Source organism: Salvelinus alpinus, chromosome 31, assembly GCF_045679555.1.
Source record: "Salvelinus alpinus chromosome 31, SLU_Salpinus.1, whole genome shotgun sequence".
Classification (NCBI taxonomy): Eukaryota; Metazoa; Chordata; class Actinopteri; order Salmoniformes; family Salmonidae; genus Salvelinus; species Salvelinus alpinus.
In genome coordinates, this window is record NC_092116.1 from 32,108,426 (window position 1) to 32,128,425 (window position 20,000).

Below are 20,000 nucleotides of genomic sequence, written 5' to 3' on the forward strand. Positions count from 1 at the left end.
TACCCACCTACCCACCCACTCCCCCTACCCACCTACATACCCTACTTACCCTACCCACCTACCCACCCACTCCCCCTACCCACCTACATACCCTACATACCCTACCCACCCTACCCACCCTACATACCCTACCCACCCTACCCACCTACCCACCTACCCACCCTACCAACCTACCCACCCTAAGAAACACTAACCACCGACCCACCCTAAACACCCTACCCACCTACCCACCCACTACACACTCTACCCACCCTATATACCCTACCCACCCTACACACCCTACCCACCTACCCACCCTACCCACCTACCCACCCTACCAACCTACCCACCCTAAGAAACCCTAACCACCGACCCACCCTAAACACCCTACCCACCTACCCACCCTAAACACCCTACCCACCTACCCACCCTACACACCCTACCCACCTACCCACCCTACACCCTACCCACCTTACCCACCCTACTCACCTACCCACCCACTACACACTCTACCCACCCTACCCACCCTACATACCCTACCCACCCTACCCACCCTACCAACCTACCCACCCTAAGAAACCCTAACCACCGACCCACCCTAAACACCCTACCCACCTACCCACCCACTACACACTCTACCCACCCTACATACCCTACCCACCCTACACACCCTACCCACCTACCCACCCTACCCACCTACCCACCTACCCACCTACCCACCCTACCAACCTACCCACCCTAAGAAACCCTAACCACCGACCCACCCTAAACACCCTACCCACCTACCCACCCTAAACACCCTACCCACCTACACACCCTACACACCCTACCCACCTACCCACCCTACACACCCTACCCACCTTACCCACCCTACTCACCTACCCACCCACTACACACCCTACCCACCCTACACACCCTACCCACCCACTACACACCCTACCCACCCTACCCACCTACCCACCCAACATACCCTACCCACTCTACCCACCCAACCCACCCACTACACACCCTACCCACGCTACCCACCTACCCACCCAACATACCCTACCCACTCTACCCACCCAACCCACCCACTACACACCCTACCCACCTACCCACCCTACACACCCTATCCACCTTACCCACCCTACCCACCTACCCACCCACTACACACCCTACCCACCCTACCCACCCACTACACACCCTACCCACCCTACCCACCTACCCACCCAACATACCCTACCCACTCTACCCACCCAACCCACCCACTACACACCCTACCCACCTACCCACCCTACATACCCTAACCACCCTACCCACCCTACATACCCTAACACTCTACACACCCACTACATACCCACCCTACCCACCCTCCATACCCTACCCACCCTACCCACCCTACATACCCTACCCACCCTACATACCCTACATACCCTACCCACTCTACCCACCCACTACATACCTTACCCACCCTACCCACCCTACCCACCCTACATACCCTACCCACCCTACACCCTCCCCTACCCTACCCACCCTATCCACCCTACATACCCTACATACCCTACATATTCTACCCACCCTACCCACCCTACCCACCCTACACACCCTACCCACCTTACACACCCTACCCACCCTACATACCCTACATACCCTACCCACCCTACATACCCTACCCACCCTAACCACCCTACATACCCTACATACCCTACACACCCTACACACCCTACATACCCTACACACCCTACCCACCCTACCCACCCACTACATACCCTACCCACCCTATCCACCCTACATACCCTACCCACCCTACATACCCTACCCACCCTACATACCCTACCCACCCTATCCACCCTACATACCCTACCCACCCTACATACCCTACATACCCTACATATTCTACCCACCCTACCCACCCTACCCACCCTACACACCCTACCCACCTTACACACCCTACCCACCCTACATACCCTACATACCCTACCCACCCTACATACCCTACCCACCCTAACCACCCTACATACCCTACATACCCTACACACCCTACCCACCCTACATACCCTACCCACCCTACACACCCTACACACGCTACCCACCCTACACACCCTACACACCCACTACCCACCCTACCCACCCACTACCCACCCTACCCACCCACTATACACCCTACCCACCCTACACACCCACTACACACCCTACCCACCCACTACATACCCTACCCACCCTACACACCCACTACACACCCTACCCACCCTACCCACCCTACATACCCTACCCACCCTACATACCCTACCCACCCTACCCACCCTACATACCCTACCCACCCTACCCACCCTACCCACCCAATACATACCCTACCCACCCTACCCACCCGACATACCCTACCCAATCTACCCACCCACTACATATTCTACCCACCCTACCCACCCTACATACCCTACCCACCCTACCCACCCTGCATACCCTACACACCCTACCCACCCTACACACCCTACACACCCTACACACCCTACATACACTACATACCCTACCCACCCTACATACCCTACCCACCCACTACACCCCCTACACACCCACTACACACCCTACCCACCCACTACACACCCTACCCACCCACTACATACCCTACCCACCCACTACACACCCTACCCACCCTACACACCCTACCCACCCACTATACACCCTACCCACCCTACACACCCACTACACACCCTACCCACCATACACACCCCCTACACACCCACTACACACCCTACACACCCACTACATACCCTACCCACCCACTACACACCCTACCCACCCTACACACCCACTACACCCCCTACACACCCACTACACACCCTACACACCCACTACACACCCTACCCACCCACTACATACCCTACCCACCCACTACACACCCTACCCACCCACTATACACCCCACCCATCCTACCCACCCACTACCCATCCTACCCACCCACTACATACCCTACCCACCCACTACACACCCTACCCACCCACTACACACCCTACCCACCCACTACACACCCTACCCACCCACTACACCCCCTACCCACCCACTACACCCCCTACATACCCACTACACACCCTACACACCCTACCCACCCACTACACACCCTACCCACCCTACACACCCCCTACCCACCCACTACACACCCTACCCACCCACTACACACCCTACCCACCCACTACACCCCCTACATACCCACTACACACCCTACACACCCTACCCACCCTACACACCCCCTACCCACCCACTACACCCCCTACCCACCCACTACACACCCTACCCACCCACTACCCACCCTACCCACCCACTACCCACCCTACCCACCCACTACACACCCACTACCCACCCACTACACCCCCTACCCACCCACTACACACCCTACCCACCCACTACACACCCTACCCACCCACTACCCAGCCTACCCACCCTACCCACCCTACCCATCCTACCCATCCTACCCACCCTACCCACTCTACCCACCCCCTATCCACCCTACCTATCCTACCCACCCTACCCACTCTACCCACTAAACCCACCCACTACCCACTCTACCCAACCTACATACCCTACCCACCTACCCACTCTACCCACCCTACCCACCCTACCCACCCTACCGACCCTACCCACCTACCCACTCTACCCACCCTACACCCTATACCCTACATACCCTACCCACCCTACCCACCCTACATACTGTACAAACCCTACCCACCCTACACACCCACTATCCACCCTACCCATTCTACCCACCCTATTTACCCTACCCACACTACCCAATCTACCCACCCACTACACACCCTACCCACTCTACCCACCCTACCCACCCTACACACCCTACCCACCCACTACCCACTCTACCCACCCTACCCACCCCCTACCCACCCACTACCCACCCTACCCACCCTATCTACCCTATCCACCCTATCCACCCTGCACACCCACTAACCTCCTCAGCCATGGTGTGTAGTCTGAGTGCCCAGTCCTCAGCTTGGTCCAGTACTGTAGACAGGTCAGTAGCTGGTCCATGTTTCAGTTCTGTGGCAGCCTCCTCTATCTGCTGTAGGTTATTCAGTCTCAGGTGTCTGAGGGCACGGTCTAACTGAGTTCCACAAGACCAGTCGTCTAACAATGGGAGCTCCACCCTAGTGGGAAGAGATCATAGAGACAGAGAAAGAGGTTGAGATTAGAGATTAGAGATAAATTGGTTGAGATTAGACAGAGGTTGAGATTAGAGAGACAGAGAGAAAGAGGTTGAGGTTAGAGATTAGAGAGACAGAGAGAAAGAGGTTGAGATTAGAGATTAGAGAGACAGAGAGAAAGAGGTTGAGATTAGAGAGACAGAGAGAAAGAGGTTGAGGTTAGAGATTAGAGAGACAGAGAGGTTGAGGTTGAGGTTAGAGATTAGAGAGACAGAGAGAAAGAGGTTGAGATTAGAGATTAGAGAGACAGAGAGAAAGAGGTTGAGATTAGAGATTAGAAAAGAGAGTTAGAGAGACAGAGAGAAAGAGATTAGAGATTAGAGAGACAGAGAGAAAGAGGTTGCGATTAGAGAGACAGAGAGAAAGTGGTTCAGATTAGAGAGACAGAAAGAGGTTGAGATTAGAGATTAGAGAGACAGAAAGAAATTGAGATTAGAGAGACAGAGAGAAAGAGGTTCAGATTAGAGAGACAGAAAGAGGTTGAGATTAGAGATTAGAGAGACAGAAAGAAATTGAGATTAGAGATTAGAGAGAAAGAGGTTCAGATTAGAGAGACAGAAAGAGGTTGAGATTAGAGATTAGAGAGACAGAAAGAAATTGAGATTAGAGATTAGAGAGACAGAAAGAAATTGAGATTAGAGAGACAGAAAGAGGTTGAGATTGGAGATTAGAGAGACAGAAAGAAAGAAATTGAGATTAGAGATTAGAGAGACAGAAAGAAAGAAATTGAGATTAGAGATTAGAGAGACAGAAAGAAAGTGGAAAGAGGGAAAGAGCCTTGGGCGTTCATATTGACTATTAAAACTCAAACACATAGAAAATTGTATTTAAGCGATGAATTGGCTAACATATATGAGTCGCATTTGAAACAGCCAATAGCCTACCTGCAATCAGCAATGACCTGATCCAATAGGTTGACCACTTTTAGCTCAACCTCCTCCAGGTCACTTCCTGACTTCAGCTCCAACTGGACTTCCTTAAGGTTAGATTCCTATAGAGAGAGAGAGAGGTTACACACACACACACACACGGACACACACACACGGACACACACACACGGACACACACACACACACACACACACACACACACACACACACACACACACACACACACACACACACACACACACACACACACACACACACACACACACACACACCGTACTCACATACACACACACACAGCGTACTCACACACACACACACACATCCACATCCACACACACACGCACAGCGTACTCACACACACACACACACACATCCACACAAACGCACAGCATACTCACACACACACACACACACCCACCCACCCACCCACAGCGTACTCACCAGTCGGTCGACCATAGCCAGTATCATGTTGAGTGCTTCTATTCGTGGTCTGACATCCTCCCACTCTGAAGACAGGACCACCACCGGTTTCACGTTCCCCCACGGCAGGTAGTAGTAGTGGCAACCTGAGAGATACACACAGTCTGTTAACACGTGTTTGACAAGGCTCACAACATTCTATGTCTTCTGTCAAATTATAAACCATATTGTCTTTCATTTAATGAAACATTTTACTGGCCACATTATTTAGCATATCTAAATTCACCTGTTTTTAATCATTTGCAGTTGTCAAAAGTAGACTCACAATCAAGTGGTTTTACAATTGTAGAATTGTATCTGTACCAACTAGTTCTGTCCACCAGATGGCGCTGTGACTCACCGTCGAACACAGCTCTGCTGAACTGCGTGGTTGAGGCCAGAGGAAGACAGGTATAGTCAAACTTGTTGCCGTAGTTACCGATGCTGACCTCAAACTGTATCGCGTCGTCAACGTCCTGGAGGAGCGTGGCGGAGTAGAACGACGCGAAGAGAGAATACTTTCTCTTACGCATGAATTTCTGGGAGAGGAGGGGAGAGAGGGGTAGAGGAGAGGAGGGATAGGGAGAGGAGAGAGGGGGAGAGGAGAGAAGGGATAGGGAGAGGAGAGAGGGGGAGTGGAGAGAAGGGATAGGGAGAGGAGAAGAATAGAGGAGAAGGGGAGAAGAGGAGAGGAACAGAGGAGAAGGAGAGAAGAGAGGAGAAGGAGAGGAGAAGAGAGGAGAATAACAGAGAAGGAGAGGAGAAGGAGAAGAAGAAGAGGAGAGAGAGAAGAGAGAAGAGAGAAGGAGAGAAGAGAGGAGAAGAACAGAGAAGGAGAGGAGAAGAGAGGAGAAGAACAGAGAAGGAGAGGAGAAGAGAGGAGAAGAACAGAGAAGGAGAGGAGAAGAGAGGAGAAGAGAGGAGAAGAGAGGAGAAGAACAGAGAAGGAGAGGAGAAGAACAGAGAAGGAGAGGAGAAGAGAGGAGAAGAGAAGAACAGAGAAGGAGAGGAGAAGGAGAGGAGATGGAGATAGAGAGAAGAGAGGAGAAGAGAGGAGAAGAGAAGAGAGGAGAAGAGAGGAGAAAAGTCAAAACAAGCAATGGTCTGTCAAAGTCGTTCTTCTGATGAGTCTGATTGTGTAGCCTCTAAACTCTGACATAGAGATGACCCCTGAACCTTCTAACCTTTCCCCTCTCACCTGTACCACCAATAGGTCATCGTTGGGTATGTCTTCTACACTCGCCTGCACCGTGTCCACCAGCTTGGTACTGAGCTCCATCAGAACACGACCACGATACGCTACTCCCTCACCCTGGAGGAGAGATAGAGAGAGGGAGAGATGGAGGGAGAGAGATAGAGAGAGGGAGAGATGGAGGGAGAGATGGAGGGAGAGGGAGAGAGAGAGATAGAGAGAGGGAGAGATGGAGGGAGAGAGACAGAGAGAGGGAGAGATGGAGGGAGAGATAGAGAGAGATAGAGAGAGGGAGAGATGGAGGGAGAGAGATAGAGAGAGGGAGAGATGGAGGGAGAGAGAGAGGGAGATATGGAGGGAGAGATGGAGAGAGATAGAGAGAGGGAGAGATGGAGGGAGAGAGATATGGAGGGAGAGATGGAGAGAGATAGAGAGAGGGAGAGATGGAGGGAGAGATGGAGAGAGATGGAGGGATGGAGAGATGGAGAGAAAGAGAGAGTGGGGGTGAGAGAGATTCACAAACCTTCCATAACAAAGCCATCACCTACAGAGAGATGAACCTGGAGAAGAGTCCCCTAAGCAAGCTGGTCCTGGGGCTCTGTTCACAAACACAAACAGACCCCACAGAGCCCCAGGACAGCAGCACAATTAGACCCAACCAAATCATGCTATTGAGAAAGGCCGCCGTAGGCAGACCGGGCTCTCAAGAGAAGACAGGCTATGTGCACACTGCCCACAAAATGAGGTGGAAACTGAGCTGCACTTCCTAATCTCCTGCCCAATTTATGACCATATTAGAGACACATATTTCCCTCAGATTACACAGATCCACAAAGAATTCGAAAACAAACCCGATTTTGATAAACTCCCATATCTACTGGGTGAAATACCAAGATTTGTGACCTGTTGCCACAAGAAAAGGGCAACCAGTGAAGAACAAACACCATTGTAAATAAAACCCATATTTATGCTTGTTTTAACCATTTGCACATCGTTACAACATTGTATATGGACATAAATTGACATTTGTAATGTCTTTATTCTTTTGGAACTTCTGTGAGAGTAATATTTAATGTTAAGTTTAATTGTTTATTTCACTTTTATTTATTACCCATGTTAATAAAGCTTGAATTGAATTAAATTGAGAGAGACAGAGAGAAAGAGAGAGAGAGAGACAGAGAGAGAGAGAGACAGAGAGACAGAGAGACAGAGAGCGAGAGAGAGACAGAGAGAGAGAGAGAGAGAGAGAGAGATACAGACCGAGACCGAGAGAGAGAGAGAGAGAGAGAGAGAGAGTAATATAGGATGCTATTCAATAGCTCCCTCCCTCTGCTTCCTCTCTTGCGCTGATGTTAAAAGAAGGTAGACAGGTGAAACCAATAGATTGTTCATCAAACTTCCCACAGATGTATCGCTGTTCCTGTTTGCTCGAGGCCCTGGGGTCAGCAGGGATTACCTTAATTGAATCAATCAACCAATCAATCAACCCATCAGCCCATTAGCCAATCAATCAATTACCTTGCCCAAGTTGAGAGCCTCGTGGGGGTCGTTGAAGGCGGTGAACTCCCTGAGGCTTCCGTACAGGTTGACGTAGCAGGGGCCAAAGGTCGGCAGGAAACCCAGACTGTCATCCACTATACACAGACACAACATGGAGGGGATGTTTTAGTTAAACCACTTACAATACCGGTTGGGATCAATTAAAGGAAACTGTCATCCACTACAGACACAACATGGAGGGGATGTTTTAGTTAAACCACTAACAGGTTGGGATCGATAGAAAGACAACACAACTTGACAGTCATATGAAAACAGAGTGGACATGAAAGACCCTTGGCTAGTTCATTAACATGCTGGATCTAGGCTATGGTGTTGGTTGATCAAACACGGAAACAGAAAATAAGATACAAGACGTACTGAAACTTTGGAGGTTCCTTGGGACCAATTCATCTGAATGCAGAGGGAGATGATAGGAGACATTAGAGACAGAGACAGAACGAGTTCAGGAAAGGATCCTGAAGGAAGTCCTACCAACACACACTACCATACAGGAAGACCTGAAGGAAGTCCTACCAACACACACTACCATACAGGAAGACCTGAAGGAAGTCCTACCAGCACACACTACCATACAGGAAGACCTGAAGGAAGTCCTACCAACACACACTACCATACAGGAAGACCTGAAGGAAGTCCTACCAACACACACTACCATACAGGAAGACCTGAAGGAAGTCCTACCAACACACTACCATACAGGAAGACCTGAAGGAAGTTCTACCAACACACACTACCATACAGGAAGACCTGAAGGAAGTCCTACCAACACACACTACCATACAGGAAGACCTGAAGGAAGTCCTACCAACACACACTACCATACAGGAAGACCTGAAGGAAGTCCTACCAACACACTACCATACAGGAAGACCCGAAGGAAGTCCTACCAACACACACTACCATACAGGAAGACCTGAAGGAAGTCCTACCAATACACACTACCATACAGGAAGACCTGAAGGAAGTCCTACCAATACACACTACCATACAGGAAGACCTGAAGGAAGTCCTACCAGCACACTACCATACAGGAAGACCCGAAGGAAGTCCTACCAACACACACTACCATACAGGAAGACCTGAAGGAAGTCCTACAAGCACACACTACCATACAGGAAGACCTGAAGGAAGTCCTACCAGCACACACTACCATACAGGAAGACCTGAAGGAAGTCCTACGAACACACTACCATACAGGAAGACCTGAAGGAAGTCCTACCAGCACACTACCATACAGGAAGACCCGAAGGAAGTCCTACCAGCACACACTACCATACAGGAAGACCTGAAGGAAGTCCTACCAACACACACTACCATACAGGAAGACCTGAAGGAAGTCCTAACAACACACTACCATACAGGAAGACCTGAAGGAAGTCCTACCAGCACACACTACCATACAGGAAGACCTGAAGGAAGTCCTACCAACACACACTACCATACAGGAAGACCTGAAGGAAGTCCTACCTGCACACACTACCATACAGGAAGACCTGAAGGAAGTCCTACCAACACACACTACCATACAGGAAGACCTGAAGGAAGTCCTAGCAGCACACACTACCATACAGGAAGACCTGAAGGAAGTCCTACCAACACACTACCATACAGGAAGACCTGAAGGAAGTCCTACCAACACACACTACCATACAGGAAGACCTGAAGGAAGTCCTACCAACACACACTACCATACAGGAAGACCTGAAGGAAGTCCTACCAACACACTACCATACAGGAAGACCTGAAGGAAGTCCTACCAACACACTACCATACAGGAAGACCTGAAGGAAGTCCTACCAACACACACTACCATACAGGAAGACCTGAAGGAAGTCCTACCAGCACACACTACCATACAGGAAGACCTGAAGGAAGTCCTACCAACACACACTACCATACAGGAAGACCTGAAGGAAGTCCTACCAACACACTACCATACAGGAAGACCTGAAGGAAGTCCTACCAGCACACACTACCATACAGGAAGACCTGAAGGAAGTCCTACCAACACACTACCATACAGGAAGACCTGAAGGAAGTCCTACCAGCACACACTACCATACAGGAAGACCTGAAGGAAGTCCTACCAATACACTACCATACAGGAAGACCTGAAGGAAGTCCTACCAACACAATGCTCATTGTGGCTCAACCATCTAGACAAAGGAAAATTAAAACCAACCCATGCATCACACCAAGGATCATATTGGTATTGGTAGCTGAGATCAATATTATATTTAATCAACTATGGGTATTGATAGCTGATATCAGTATTGATCAACTATGGGTATTGGTAGCTGAGATCAATATTATATTTAATCAACTATGGGTATTGGTAGCTGATATCAGTTTTGATCAACTATGTGTATTGATAGCTGATATCAGTATTGATCAACTATGGGTATTGGTAGCTGAGATCAGTATTGATCAACTATGTGTATTGATAGCTGATATCAGTATTGATCAACTATGGGTATTGGTAGCTGATATCAATATTATATTGATCAACTATGGGTATTGGTAGCTGATATCAGCATTGATCAACTATGGGTATTGGTAGCTGAGATCAGTATTGATCAACTATGGGTATTGGTAGCTGATATCAGTATTGATCAACTATGGGTATTGGTAGCTGATATCAGTATTGATCAACTATGGGTATTGGTAGCTGATATCAGTATTGATCAACTATGGGTATTGGTAGCTGATATCAGTATTGATCAACTATGGGTATTGGTAGCTGATATCAGTTTTGATCAACTATGGGTATTGGTAGCTGATATCAGTATTGATCAACTATGGGCATTGGTAGCTGATATCAGTATTGATCAACTATGGGTATTGGTAGCTGATATCAGTATTGATCAACTATGGGTATTGGTAGCTGATATCAGTATTGATCAACTATGGGTATTGGTAGCTGAGATCAGTATTGATCAACTATGGGTATTGGTAGCTGAGATCAGTATTGATCAACTATGGGTATTGGTAGCTGAGATCAGTATTGATCAACTATGGGTATTGGTAGCTGATATCAGTATTGATCAACTATGGGTATTGGTAGCTGATATCAGTTTTGATCAACTATGGGTATTGGTAGCTGATATCAGTATTGATCAACTATGGGTATTGGTAGCTGAGATCGGTATTGATCAACTATGGGTATTGGTAGCTGATATCAGTATTGATCAACTATGGGAATTGGTAGCTGATATCAGTATTGATCAACTATGGGTATTGGTAGCTGATATCAGTATTGATCAACTATGGTATTGGTAGCTGATATCAGTATTGATCAACTATGGGTATTGGTAGCTGATATCAGTATTGATCAACTATGGGTATTGGTAGCTGATATCAGCATTATATTGATCAACTATGGGTATTGGTAAATGATATCAGTATTGATCAACTATGGGTATCAATACCTGATATGAGTATTAATCAATACTATGGGTATTAATAGCTGATATCGATATTAATCAATACTATGGGTATTAATAGCTGATATCAATATCAATATAAATCAATACTGTGGGTATTGGTATCTGATATTAATATTATACTAATCAATACTGTGGGTATTGGTAGCTAATATCAATATAAATCAATACTGTGGGTATTGGTAGCTGATATTAATATTATACTAATCAATACTGTGGGTATTGGTAGCTGATATTAATATTATACTAATCAATACTGTGGGTATTGGTAGCCAATACCAATATAAATCAATACTGTGGGTATTGGTAGCTGATATTAATATTATACTAATCAATACTGTGAGTATTGGTAGCTGATATTAATATTATACTAATCAATACTGTGGGTATTGGTAGCTGATATTAATATTATACTAATCAATACTGTGGGTATTGGTAGCTGATATTAATATTATACTAATCAATACTGTGGGTATTGGTAGCTGATATCAATATTAATCAATACTGTGGGTATTGGTAGCTGATATCAATATTAATCAATACTGTGGGTATTGGTAGCTGATATCAATATTAATCAATACTGTGGGTATTAATAGCCGATATCAATATTAATCAATACTGTGGGTATTGGTAGCCGATATTAATATTAATCAATACTGTGGGTATTGGTAGCTGATATTAATATTAATCAATACTGTGGGTATTGGTAGCTGATATTAATATTAATCAATACTGTGGGTATTGGTAGCTGATATTAATATTAATCAATACTGTGGGTATTGGTAGCTGATATTAATATTAATCAATACTGTGGGTATTGGTAGCTGATATTAATATTAATCAATACTGTGGGTATTGGTAGCTGAGGTGAATCATCGCAAGTGTCAGTATGAAACAGCAAATGAAACAATGGTAGTTCACAGACCTTTCATGCTACTGCAGTATTTTGCTACAACAGCCACAACCAAAACCAGTCCAAACCAGTCCAAACCAGTCCAAACCAGTCCAGACCAGTCCAAACCAGTCCAACAAGTGATCAAAACCAGTCCAGACCAGTGCTCCAGTGGAAAAACCAGTGCAAACCAGTAAACACCAATTATCAAAACCAGTCAGTTAAGACTAGTGCAGACCAGTGTCACAAACCACTCAAACCAGTCCAAACCAGTCCAGACCAGTCCAGACCAGTCCAAACCAGTCCAGATCAGTGTAAACCAGTCCAAACCAGTCCAAACCAGTCCAGACCAGTCCAAACCAGTCCAAACCACTCAAACCAGTCCAGATCAGTGTCTCACCCTCTATCGCTCCTCCCGGGGCAGAGATCTTAGACATGCAGAGATGGGCGGTCCCGATGACATCATTGTGGCTGGCTCGGTCCCAGTCCAGGACACGAACCCTCATCTTCTCACACATGGAGGGGAACTGGGAGAAGAAGAGGAAAGGGTTAATAGGAGGACTGAGAGTTAGGGGTTACCACAAAAATCCACAAACGTTCGGCAAAATGTCCAGGTTTTCCAGAAATCTCAGTTGGAAGAGAGTCCTAAAATCGTAAGGGAATAAGCAAGAAAACCGGAATTTCCTGGGATTTCGTAACCACTTGGGAATTTTGTGGAAAGTCACCTGTCGGTAGCACGTTACTGGACCTTTACAAAGCCTATTAGGAAGATTGGTTTATTGAGTCTGGACACATCGTATTATAATAGTAGTATTAATACTGGTAATACTCAGTGTCTTACCCGTATGGGCATGGCCAGGGTCTTATATTACCATATTAGTATTATAATAGTAGTATTAGGCCTCCCGAGTGGTGCCGTGGTCTAAGCCACTGCATCGCAGTTCTAGCTGTGCCACTAGAGATTCTTGGTTGGAGTCCAGGCTCTGTCGCAGTTGGCCGCGACCGGGAAACCCATGGGGCGGTGCACAATTGGCCCAGCGTCGTCCGGGTTAGGGGAGGGTTTGGCCCAGCGTAGTCCGGGTTAGGGGAAGGTTTGGCCCAGCGTCGTCCGGGTTAGGGGAAGGTTTGGCCCAGCCTCGTCCGGGTTAGTGGAGGGTTTGGCCCAGCGTCGTCCGGGTTAGTGGAGGGTTTGGCCCAGCGTAGTCCGGGTTAGGGGAGGGTTTGGCCCAGCGTAGTCCGGGTTAGGGGAGGGTTTGGCCCAGCGTCGTCCGGGTTAGGGGAGGGTTTGGCCCAGCGTAGTCAGGGTTAGGGGAGGGTTTGGCCCAGCGTCGTCAGGGTTAGGGGAGGGTTTGGCCCAGCGTCGTCAGGGTTAGGGGAGGGTTTGGCCCAGCGTCGTCAGGGTTAGGGGAGGGTTTGGCCCAGCGTCGTCCGGGTTAGTGGAGGGTTTGGTCCAGCGTCATCAGGGTTAGGGGAGGGTTTGGCCCAGCGTCGTCAGGGTTAGGGGAGGGTTTGGCCCAGCGTCGTCCGGGTTAGTGGAGGGTTTGGCCCAGCGTCGTCAGGGTTAGGGGAGGGTTTGGCCCAGCGTCGTCAGGGTTAGGGGAGGGTTTGGCCCAGCGTCGTCAGGGTTAGGGGAGGGTTTGGCCCAGCGTCGTCAGGGTTAGGGGAGGGTTTGGCCCAGCGTCGTCCGGGTTAGGGGAGGGTTTGGCCCAGCGTCGTCCGGGTTAGGGGAGGGTTTGGCCCAGCGTCGTCTGGGTTAGGGGAGGGTTTGGCCCAGCGTCGTCAGGGTTAGGGGAGGGTTTGGCCCAGCGTCGTCTGGGTTAGGGGAGGGTTTGGCCCAGTGTCGTCCGGGTTAGGGGAGGGTTTGGCCCAGCGTCGTCCGGGTTAGGGGAGGGTTTGGCCCAGCGTCGTCCGGGTTAGGGGAGGGTTTAGGCCCAGCGTCGTCAGGGTTAGGGGAAGGTTTGGCCCAGCGTCGTCTGGGTTAGGGGAGGGTTTTGGCCCAGTGTCGTCCGGGTTAGGGGAGGGTTTGGCCCAGTGTCGTCCGGGTTAGGGGAGGGTTTGGCCCAGCGTCGTCCGGGTTAGGGGAGGGTTTGGCCCAGCGTCGTCTGGGTTAGTGGAGGGTTTGGCCGGCAGCGATGTCCTTGTCCCATCGCGCACTATTGACCCCTGTGGCGGGGCCGGGCACAGTGAACGCTGACACGGTCGCCAGGTGTACGATGTTTCCTCCGACACATTGGTGCGGCTGGCTTTCGGGTTAAGCGGGCATTGTGTCAAGAAGCAGTGCGGCTTGATTGGGTTGTGTTTCGGAGGACGCACGGCTCTCCACCTTCGCCTCTCCCGAGCTCGTACGGGAGCTGCAGCGATGAGACAAGACTGTAACTACCAATTGGATACCACGAAACTGTGATGTTTTACAGAACTGTTTAACCTTTCTAATCGTATCCACAGATTGTGAGCTAAAGATGAAAACCTTTCCTGCCAGTATTATTATATTATTTATTGACTTACTATGGCTTTCCAAATCGCTCAACACTGCTATTTGTGATGTTCATTTTAAGTGCATGTTGTGATTTTTTAACCATTCCTGAACCTGTGACCAGAAACAAGCTACATTGGGGCAATACCAGAATAAAGGATCTAGTGATTCTGTCTCTTCGCAACAAAATACACAGAGCTGAGACTGCTGTACGCCCCATATACATAGCAATCTGTTGGTGGCAAGAATTTTATATCGTAATTTAAATTGGAAAAACTCGACGTGTTGAATCAAGTGTTGTTTTTTGATACCGGGTCATAAACCATGTGCCGTGGAATCAGTACATCACAAATCTCCTCCCATTTATTTTCAACCTGTATGGCACAGGTGTCAACAATTTTGTCCTCAGATGAAACTGGAATATTTTTCCATTTATGACAGTTCCTTTCAGCCAATTTGTATCTTTACTATATGACAGGCAAACAAGTTCCCTACCTTCTCCCTTTTCCACTTGCCTCCTCCATTTGTGTGGTATTGCTGCAATCAGTTGGTCGTAAGTTTTGATTGAGCAAATATTCCCCTTTATTTTCGATAACTGCGTATGTGACATATCTCCTCCGTTTCTATTCATAACATCATTAATAAATATAATTACATTGTTTTCCATTTTTTTCCATAAAGAAGTTTTTTTTTTTTATTAATCAGCATATTTGAGTTGAACCATAACATTTGTTTTAATATTTGTTCAATATTTTCTGGAGGATAAAATTGAAACTGTAACCAGCTTTGTTTAAGAAAGGGAAATACTTTAATCCAGAGAGGCTAGAAAAGTGATCAAGATCTTCAATGAGACCAGGGATCCAGATTGAGGACTTAAGACTTCACTAGAGTCATCGGCACACATTGACACTTTTGTTTTTATCCCCAGGATTTCTAGCCCCTTGATGTCCTTGTTGGCTAGCACTTCAATGGCAATAATAAATAGATATGTAGACAACGGACAGCCTTGTTTAACTCCTCTTAAATTGTTTGAAGTAATTTGTCATATATTATCTCCAATATATTGTCCATGGGAGAAAAAAACCGTCTGATCAGGATGAACAATATCTGGTAAAAAAACTTTTTTATTCTATGTGCTATGCATTTCGACACGATTTTCGCATCACAAGATTGAAGTGTTAGAGGCCTCCAGGTCCAATGGCATATTTAAAAGGATCCATCTTCCTTGAGGATCTGTTTAGGCAACAGCATCAAAATGATTGTTCATTAATATAAACCACCCCTTTTGAGTTTCTTTGCCAATGACAAAAATATATTTCTCTCTCCCAGTCCTTTTTGCACGCAACCTCATCTATATTAGTAGAATGAGTTTCCTGTAAACAATAGATAGAATAGATATATATTATATAATAGTAGTATTAATACTATATATAATAGTAGTATTACTACTATATATATATTATATAATAGTAGTATTAATAATATGTATTAAATAATAGTTGTATTAAGACTAGATATATATTATAGAATAATAGTATTAATACTATATATACACTGCTCAAAAAAATAAAGGGAACACTAAAATAACTCATCCTAGATCTGAATGAATGAAATATTCTTATTAAATACTTTTTTCTTTACATAGTTGAATGTGCTGACAACAAAATCACACAAAAATGATCAATGGAAATCAAATTTATCAACCCATGGAGGTCTGGATTTGGAGTCATACTCAAAATTAAAGTGGAAAACCACACTACAGGCTGATCCAACTTTGATGTAATGTCCTTAAAACAAGTCAAAATGAGGCTCAGTAGTGTGTGTGGCCTCCACGTGCCTGTATGACCTCCCTACAACGCCTGGGCATGCTCCTGATGAGGTGGCGGGTGGTCTCCTGAGGGATCTCCTCCCAGACCTGGACTAAAGCATCCGCCAACTCCTGGACAGTCTGTGGTGCAACGTGGCGTTGGTGGATGGAGCGAGACATGATTTCCCAGATGTGCTCAATTGGATTCAGGTCTGGGGAACGGGCGGGCCAGTCCATAGCATCAATGCCTTCCTCTTGCAGGAACTGCTGACACACTCCAGCCACATGAGGTCTAGCATTGTCTTGCATTAGGAGGAACCCAGGGCCAACCGCACCAGCATATGGTCTCACAAGGGGTCTGAGGATCTCATCTCGGTACCTAATGGCAGTCAGGCTACCTCTGGCGAGCACATGGAGGGCTGTGCGGCCCCCCAAAGAAATGCCACCCCACACCATGACTGACCCACCGCCAAACCGGTCATGCTGGAGGATGTTGCAGGCAGCAGAACGTTCTCCACGGCGTCTCCAGACTCTGTCACGTCTGTCACATGTGCTCATGTGCTCAGTGTGAACCTGCTTTCATCTGTGAAGAGCACAGGGCGCCAGTGGCGAATTTGCCAATCTTGGTGTTCTCTGGCAAATGCCAAACGTCCTGCACGGTGTTGGGCTGTAAGCACAACCCCCACCTGTGGACGTCGGGCCCTTATACCACCCTCATGGAGTCTGTTTCTGACCGTTTGAGCAGACACATGCACATTTGTGGCCTGCTGGAGGTAATTTTGCAGGGCTCTGGCAGTGCTCCACCTGCTCCTCCTTGCACAAAGGCGGAGGTAGCAGTCCTGCTGCTGGGTTGTTGCCCTCCTACGGCCTCCTCCACGTCTCCTGATGTACTGGCCTGTCTCCTGGTAGCGCCTCCATGCTCTGGACACTACGTTGACAGACACAGCAAACCTTCTTGCCACAGCTCGCATTGATGTGCCATCCTGGATGAGCTGCACTACCTGAGCCACTTGTGTGGGTTGTAGACTCCGTCTCATGCTACCACTAGAGTGAGAGCACCGCCAGCATTCAAAAGTGACCAAAACATCAGCCAGGAAGCATAGGAACTGAGAAGTGGTCTGTGGTCACCACCTGCAGAACCACTCCTTTATTGGGGGTGTCTTGCTAATTGCCTATAATTTCCACCTTTTGTCTATTCCATTTGCACAACAGCATGTGAAATGTATTGTCAATCAGTGTTGCTTCCTAAGTGGACAGTTTGATTTCACAGAAGTGTGATTGACTTGGAGTTACATTGTGTTGTTTAAGTGTTCCCTTTATTTTTTGGAGCAGTGTATATATATATTATATAATAGTGGTATTAATAATAGATAAATATTATATAAAAGTGGTATTAATACTAGATAAATATTATATAATAGCAGTATCAATACTAGATATATATGATATAATAGTAGTATTAATGCTAGATATATATTACATACTATTAGTATTAGTACTAGATATATACAGTGGGGAGAACAAGTATTTGATACACTGCCGATTTTGCAGGTTTTCCTACTTACAAAGCATGTAGAGGTCTGTCATTTTTATCATAGGTACACTTCAACTGTGAGAGACGGAATCTAAAACAAAAATCCAGAAAATCACATTGTATGATTTTTAAGTAATTAATTTGCATTTTATTGCATGACATAAGTATTTGATCACCTACCAACCAGTAAGAATTCCGGCTCTCACAGACCTGTTAGTTTTTCTTTAAGAAGCTCTCCTGTTCTCCACTCATTACCTGTATTAACTGCACCTGTTTGAACTCGTTACCTGTATAAAAGACACCTGTCCACACACTCAATCAAACAGACTCCAACCTCTCCACAATGGCCAAGACCAGAGAGCTGTGTAAGGACATCAGGGATAAATTGTAGACCTGTACAAGGCTGGGATGGGCTACAGGACAATAGCCAAGCAGCTTGGTGAGAAGGCAACAACTGTTGGCACAATTATTAGAAAATGGAAGAAGTTCAAGATGACGGTCAATCACCCTCGGTCTGGGGCTCCATGCAAGATCTCACCTCGTGGGGCATCAATGATCATGAGGAATGTGAGGGATCAGCCCAGAACTACACGGCAGGACCTGGTCAATGACCTGAAGAGAGCTGGGACCACAGTCTCAAAGAAAACCATTAGTAACACACTACGCCGTCATGGATTAAAATCCTGCAGCGCACGCAAGGTCCCCCTGCTCAAGCCAGCACATGTCCAGGCCCGTCTGAAGTTTGCCAATGACCATCTGGATGATCCAGAGGAGGAATGGGAGAAGGTCATGTGGTCTGATGAGACAAAAATAGAGCTTTTTGCTCTAAACTCCACTCGCCGTGTTTGGAGGAATAGAAGGATGAGTACAACCCCAAGAACACCATCCCAACCGTGAAGCATGGAGGTGGAAACATCATTCTTTGGGGATGCTTTTCTGCAAAGGGGACAGGACGACTGCACCGTATTGAAGGGAGGATGGATGGGGCCATGTATCGCGAGATCTTGACCAACAACCTCCTTCCCTCAGTAAGAGCATTGAAGATGGGTCGTGGCTGGGTCTTCCAGCATGACAACGACCCGAAACACACAGCCAGGGCAACTAAGGAGTGGCTCCGTAAGAAGCATCTCAAAGTCCTGGAGTGGCCTAGCCAGTCTCCAGACCTGAACCCAATAGAAAATCTTTGGAGGGAGCCGAAAGTCCGTATTGCCCAGCGACAGCCCCGAAACCTGAAGGATCTGGAGAAGGTCTGTATGGAGGAGTGGGCCAAAATCCCTGCTGCAGTGTGTGCAAACCTGGTCAAGAACTACAGGAAACGTATGATCTCTGTAATTGCAAACTAAGGTTTCTGTACCAAATATTCAGTTCTGCTTTTCTGATGTATCAAATACTTATGTCATGCAATAAAATGCAAATTAATTAATAAAAAATCATACAATGTGATTTTCTGGATTTTTGTTTTAGATTCCTTCTCTCACAGTTGAAGTGTACCTATGATAAAAATTACAGACCTCTACATGCTTTGTAAGTAGGAAAACCTGCAAAATTGTCAGTGTATCAAATACTTGTTCTCCCCACTGTAGT

The 20,000-nt window shown here is 47.2% G+C and overlaps 1 protein-coding gene across 9 annotated transcripts in view; it reads right to left on the minus strand.

The window, feature by feature from the left end:
- The window catches only part of dysf (dysferlin, limb girdle muscular dystrophy 2B (autosomal recessive)), a 210,889-nt gene that overhangs the window by 120,043 nt on the left and 70,846 nt on the right, over window positions 1-20,000 (minus strand). For 6 of the 9 annotated variants that reach the window (XM_071379260.1, XM_071379258.1, XM_071379264.1 and 3 more), the window contains exons 16-23: window positions 13,003-13,129; window positions 8,625-8,657; window positions 8,226-8,341; window positions 6,714-6,827; window positions 5,877-6,054; window positions 5,498-5,622; window positions 5,051-5,157; window positions 3,914-4,109 (exon numbers count right to left, since the gene is read on the minus strand). In XM_071379260.1, the coding sequence (XP_071235361.1) occupies window positions 3,914-4,109; window positions 5,051-5,157; window positions 5,498-5,622; window positions 5,877-6,054; window positions 6,714-6,827; window positions 8,226-8,341; window positions 8,625-8,657; window positions 13,003-13,129 (996 nt within the window). Of the gene's footprint in view, window positions 1-3,913; window positions 4,110-5,050; window positions 5,158-5,497; window positions 5,623-5,876; window positions 6,055-6,713; window positions 6,828-8,225; window positions 8,342-8,624; window positions 8,658-13,002; window positions 13,130-13,443; window positions 13,457-20,000 lie in introns of those variants that run through there. The other 3 variants (XM_071379261.1, XM_071379265.1, XM_071379267.1) reach the window with 2 other exon arrangements.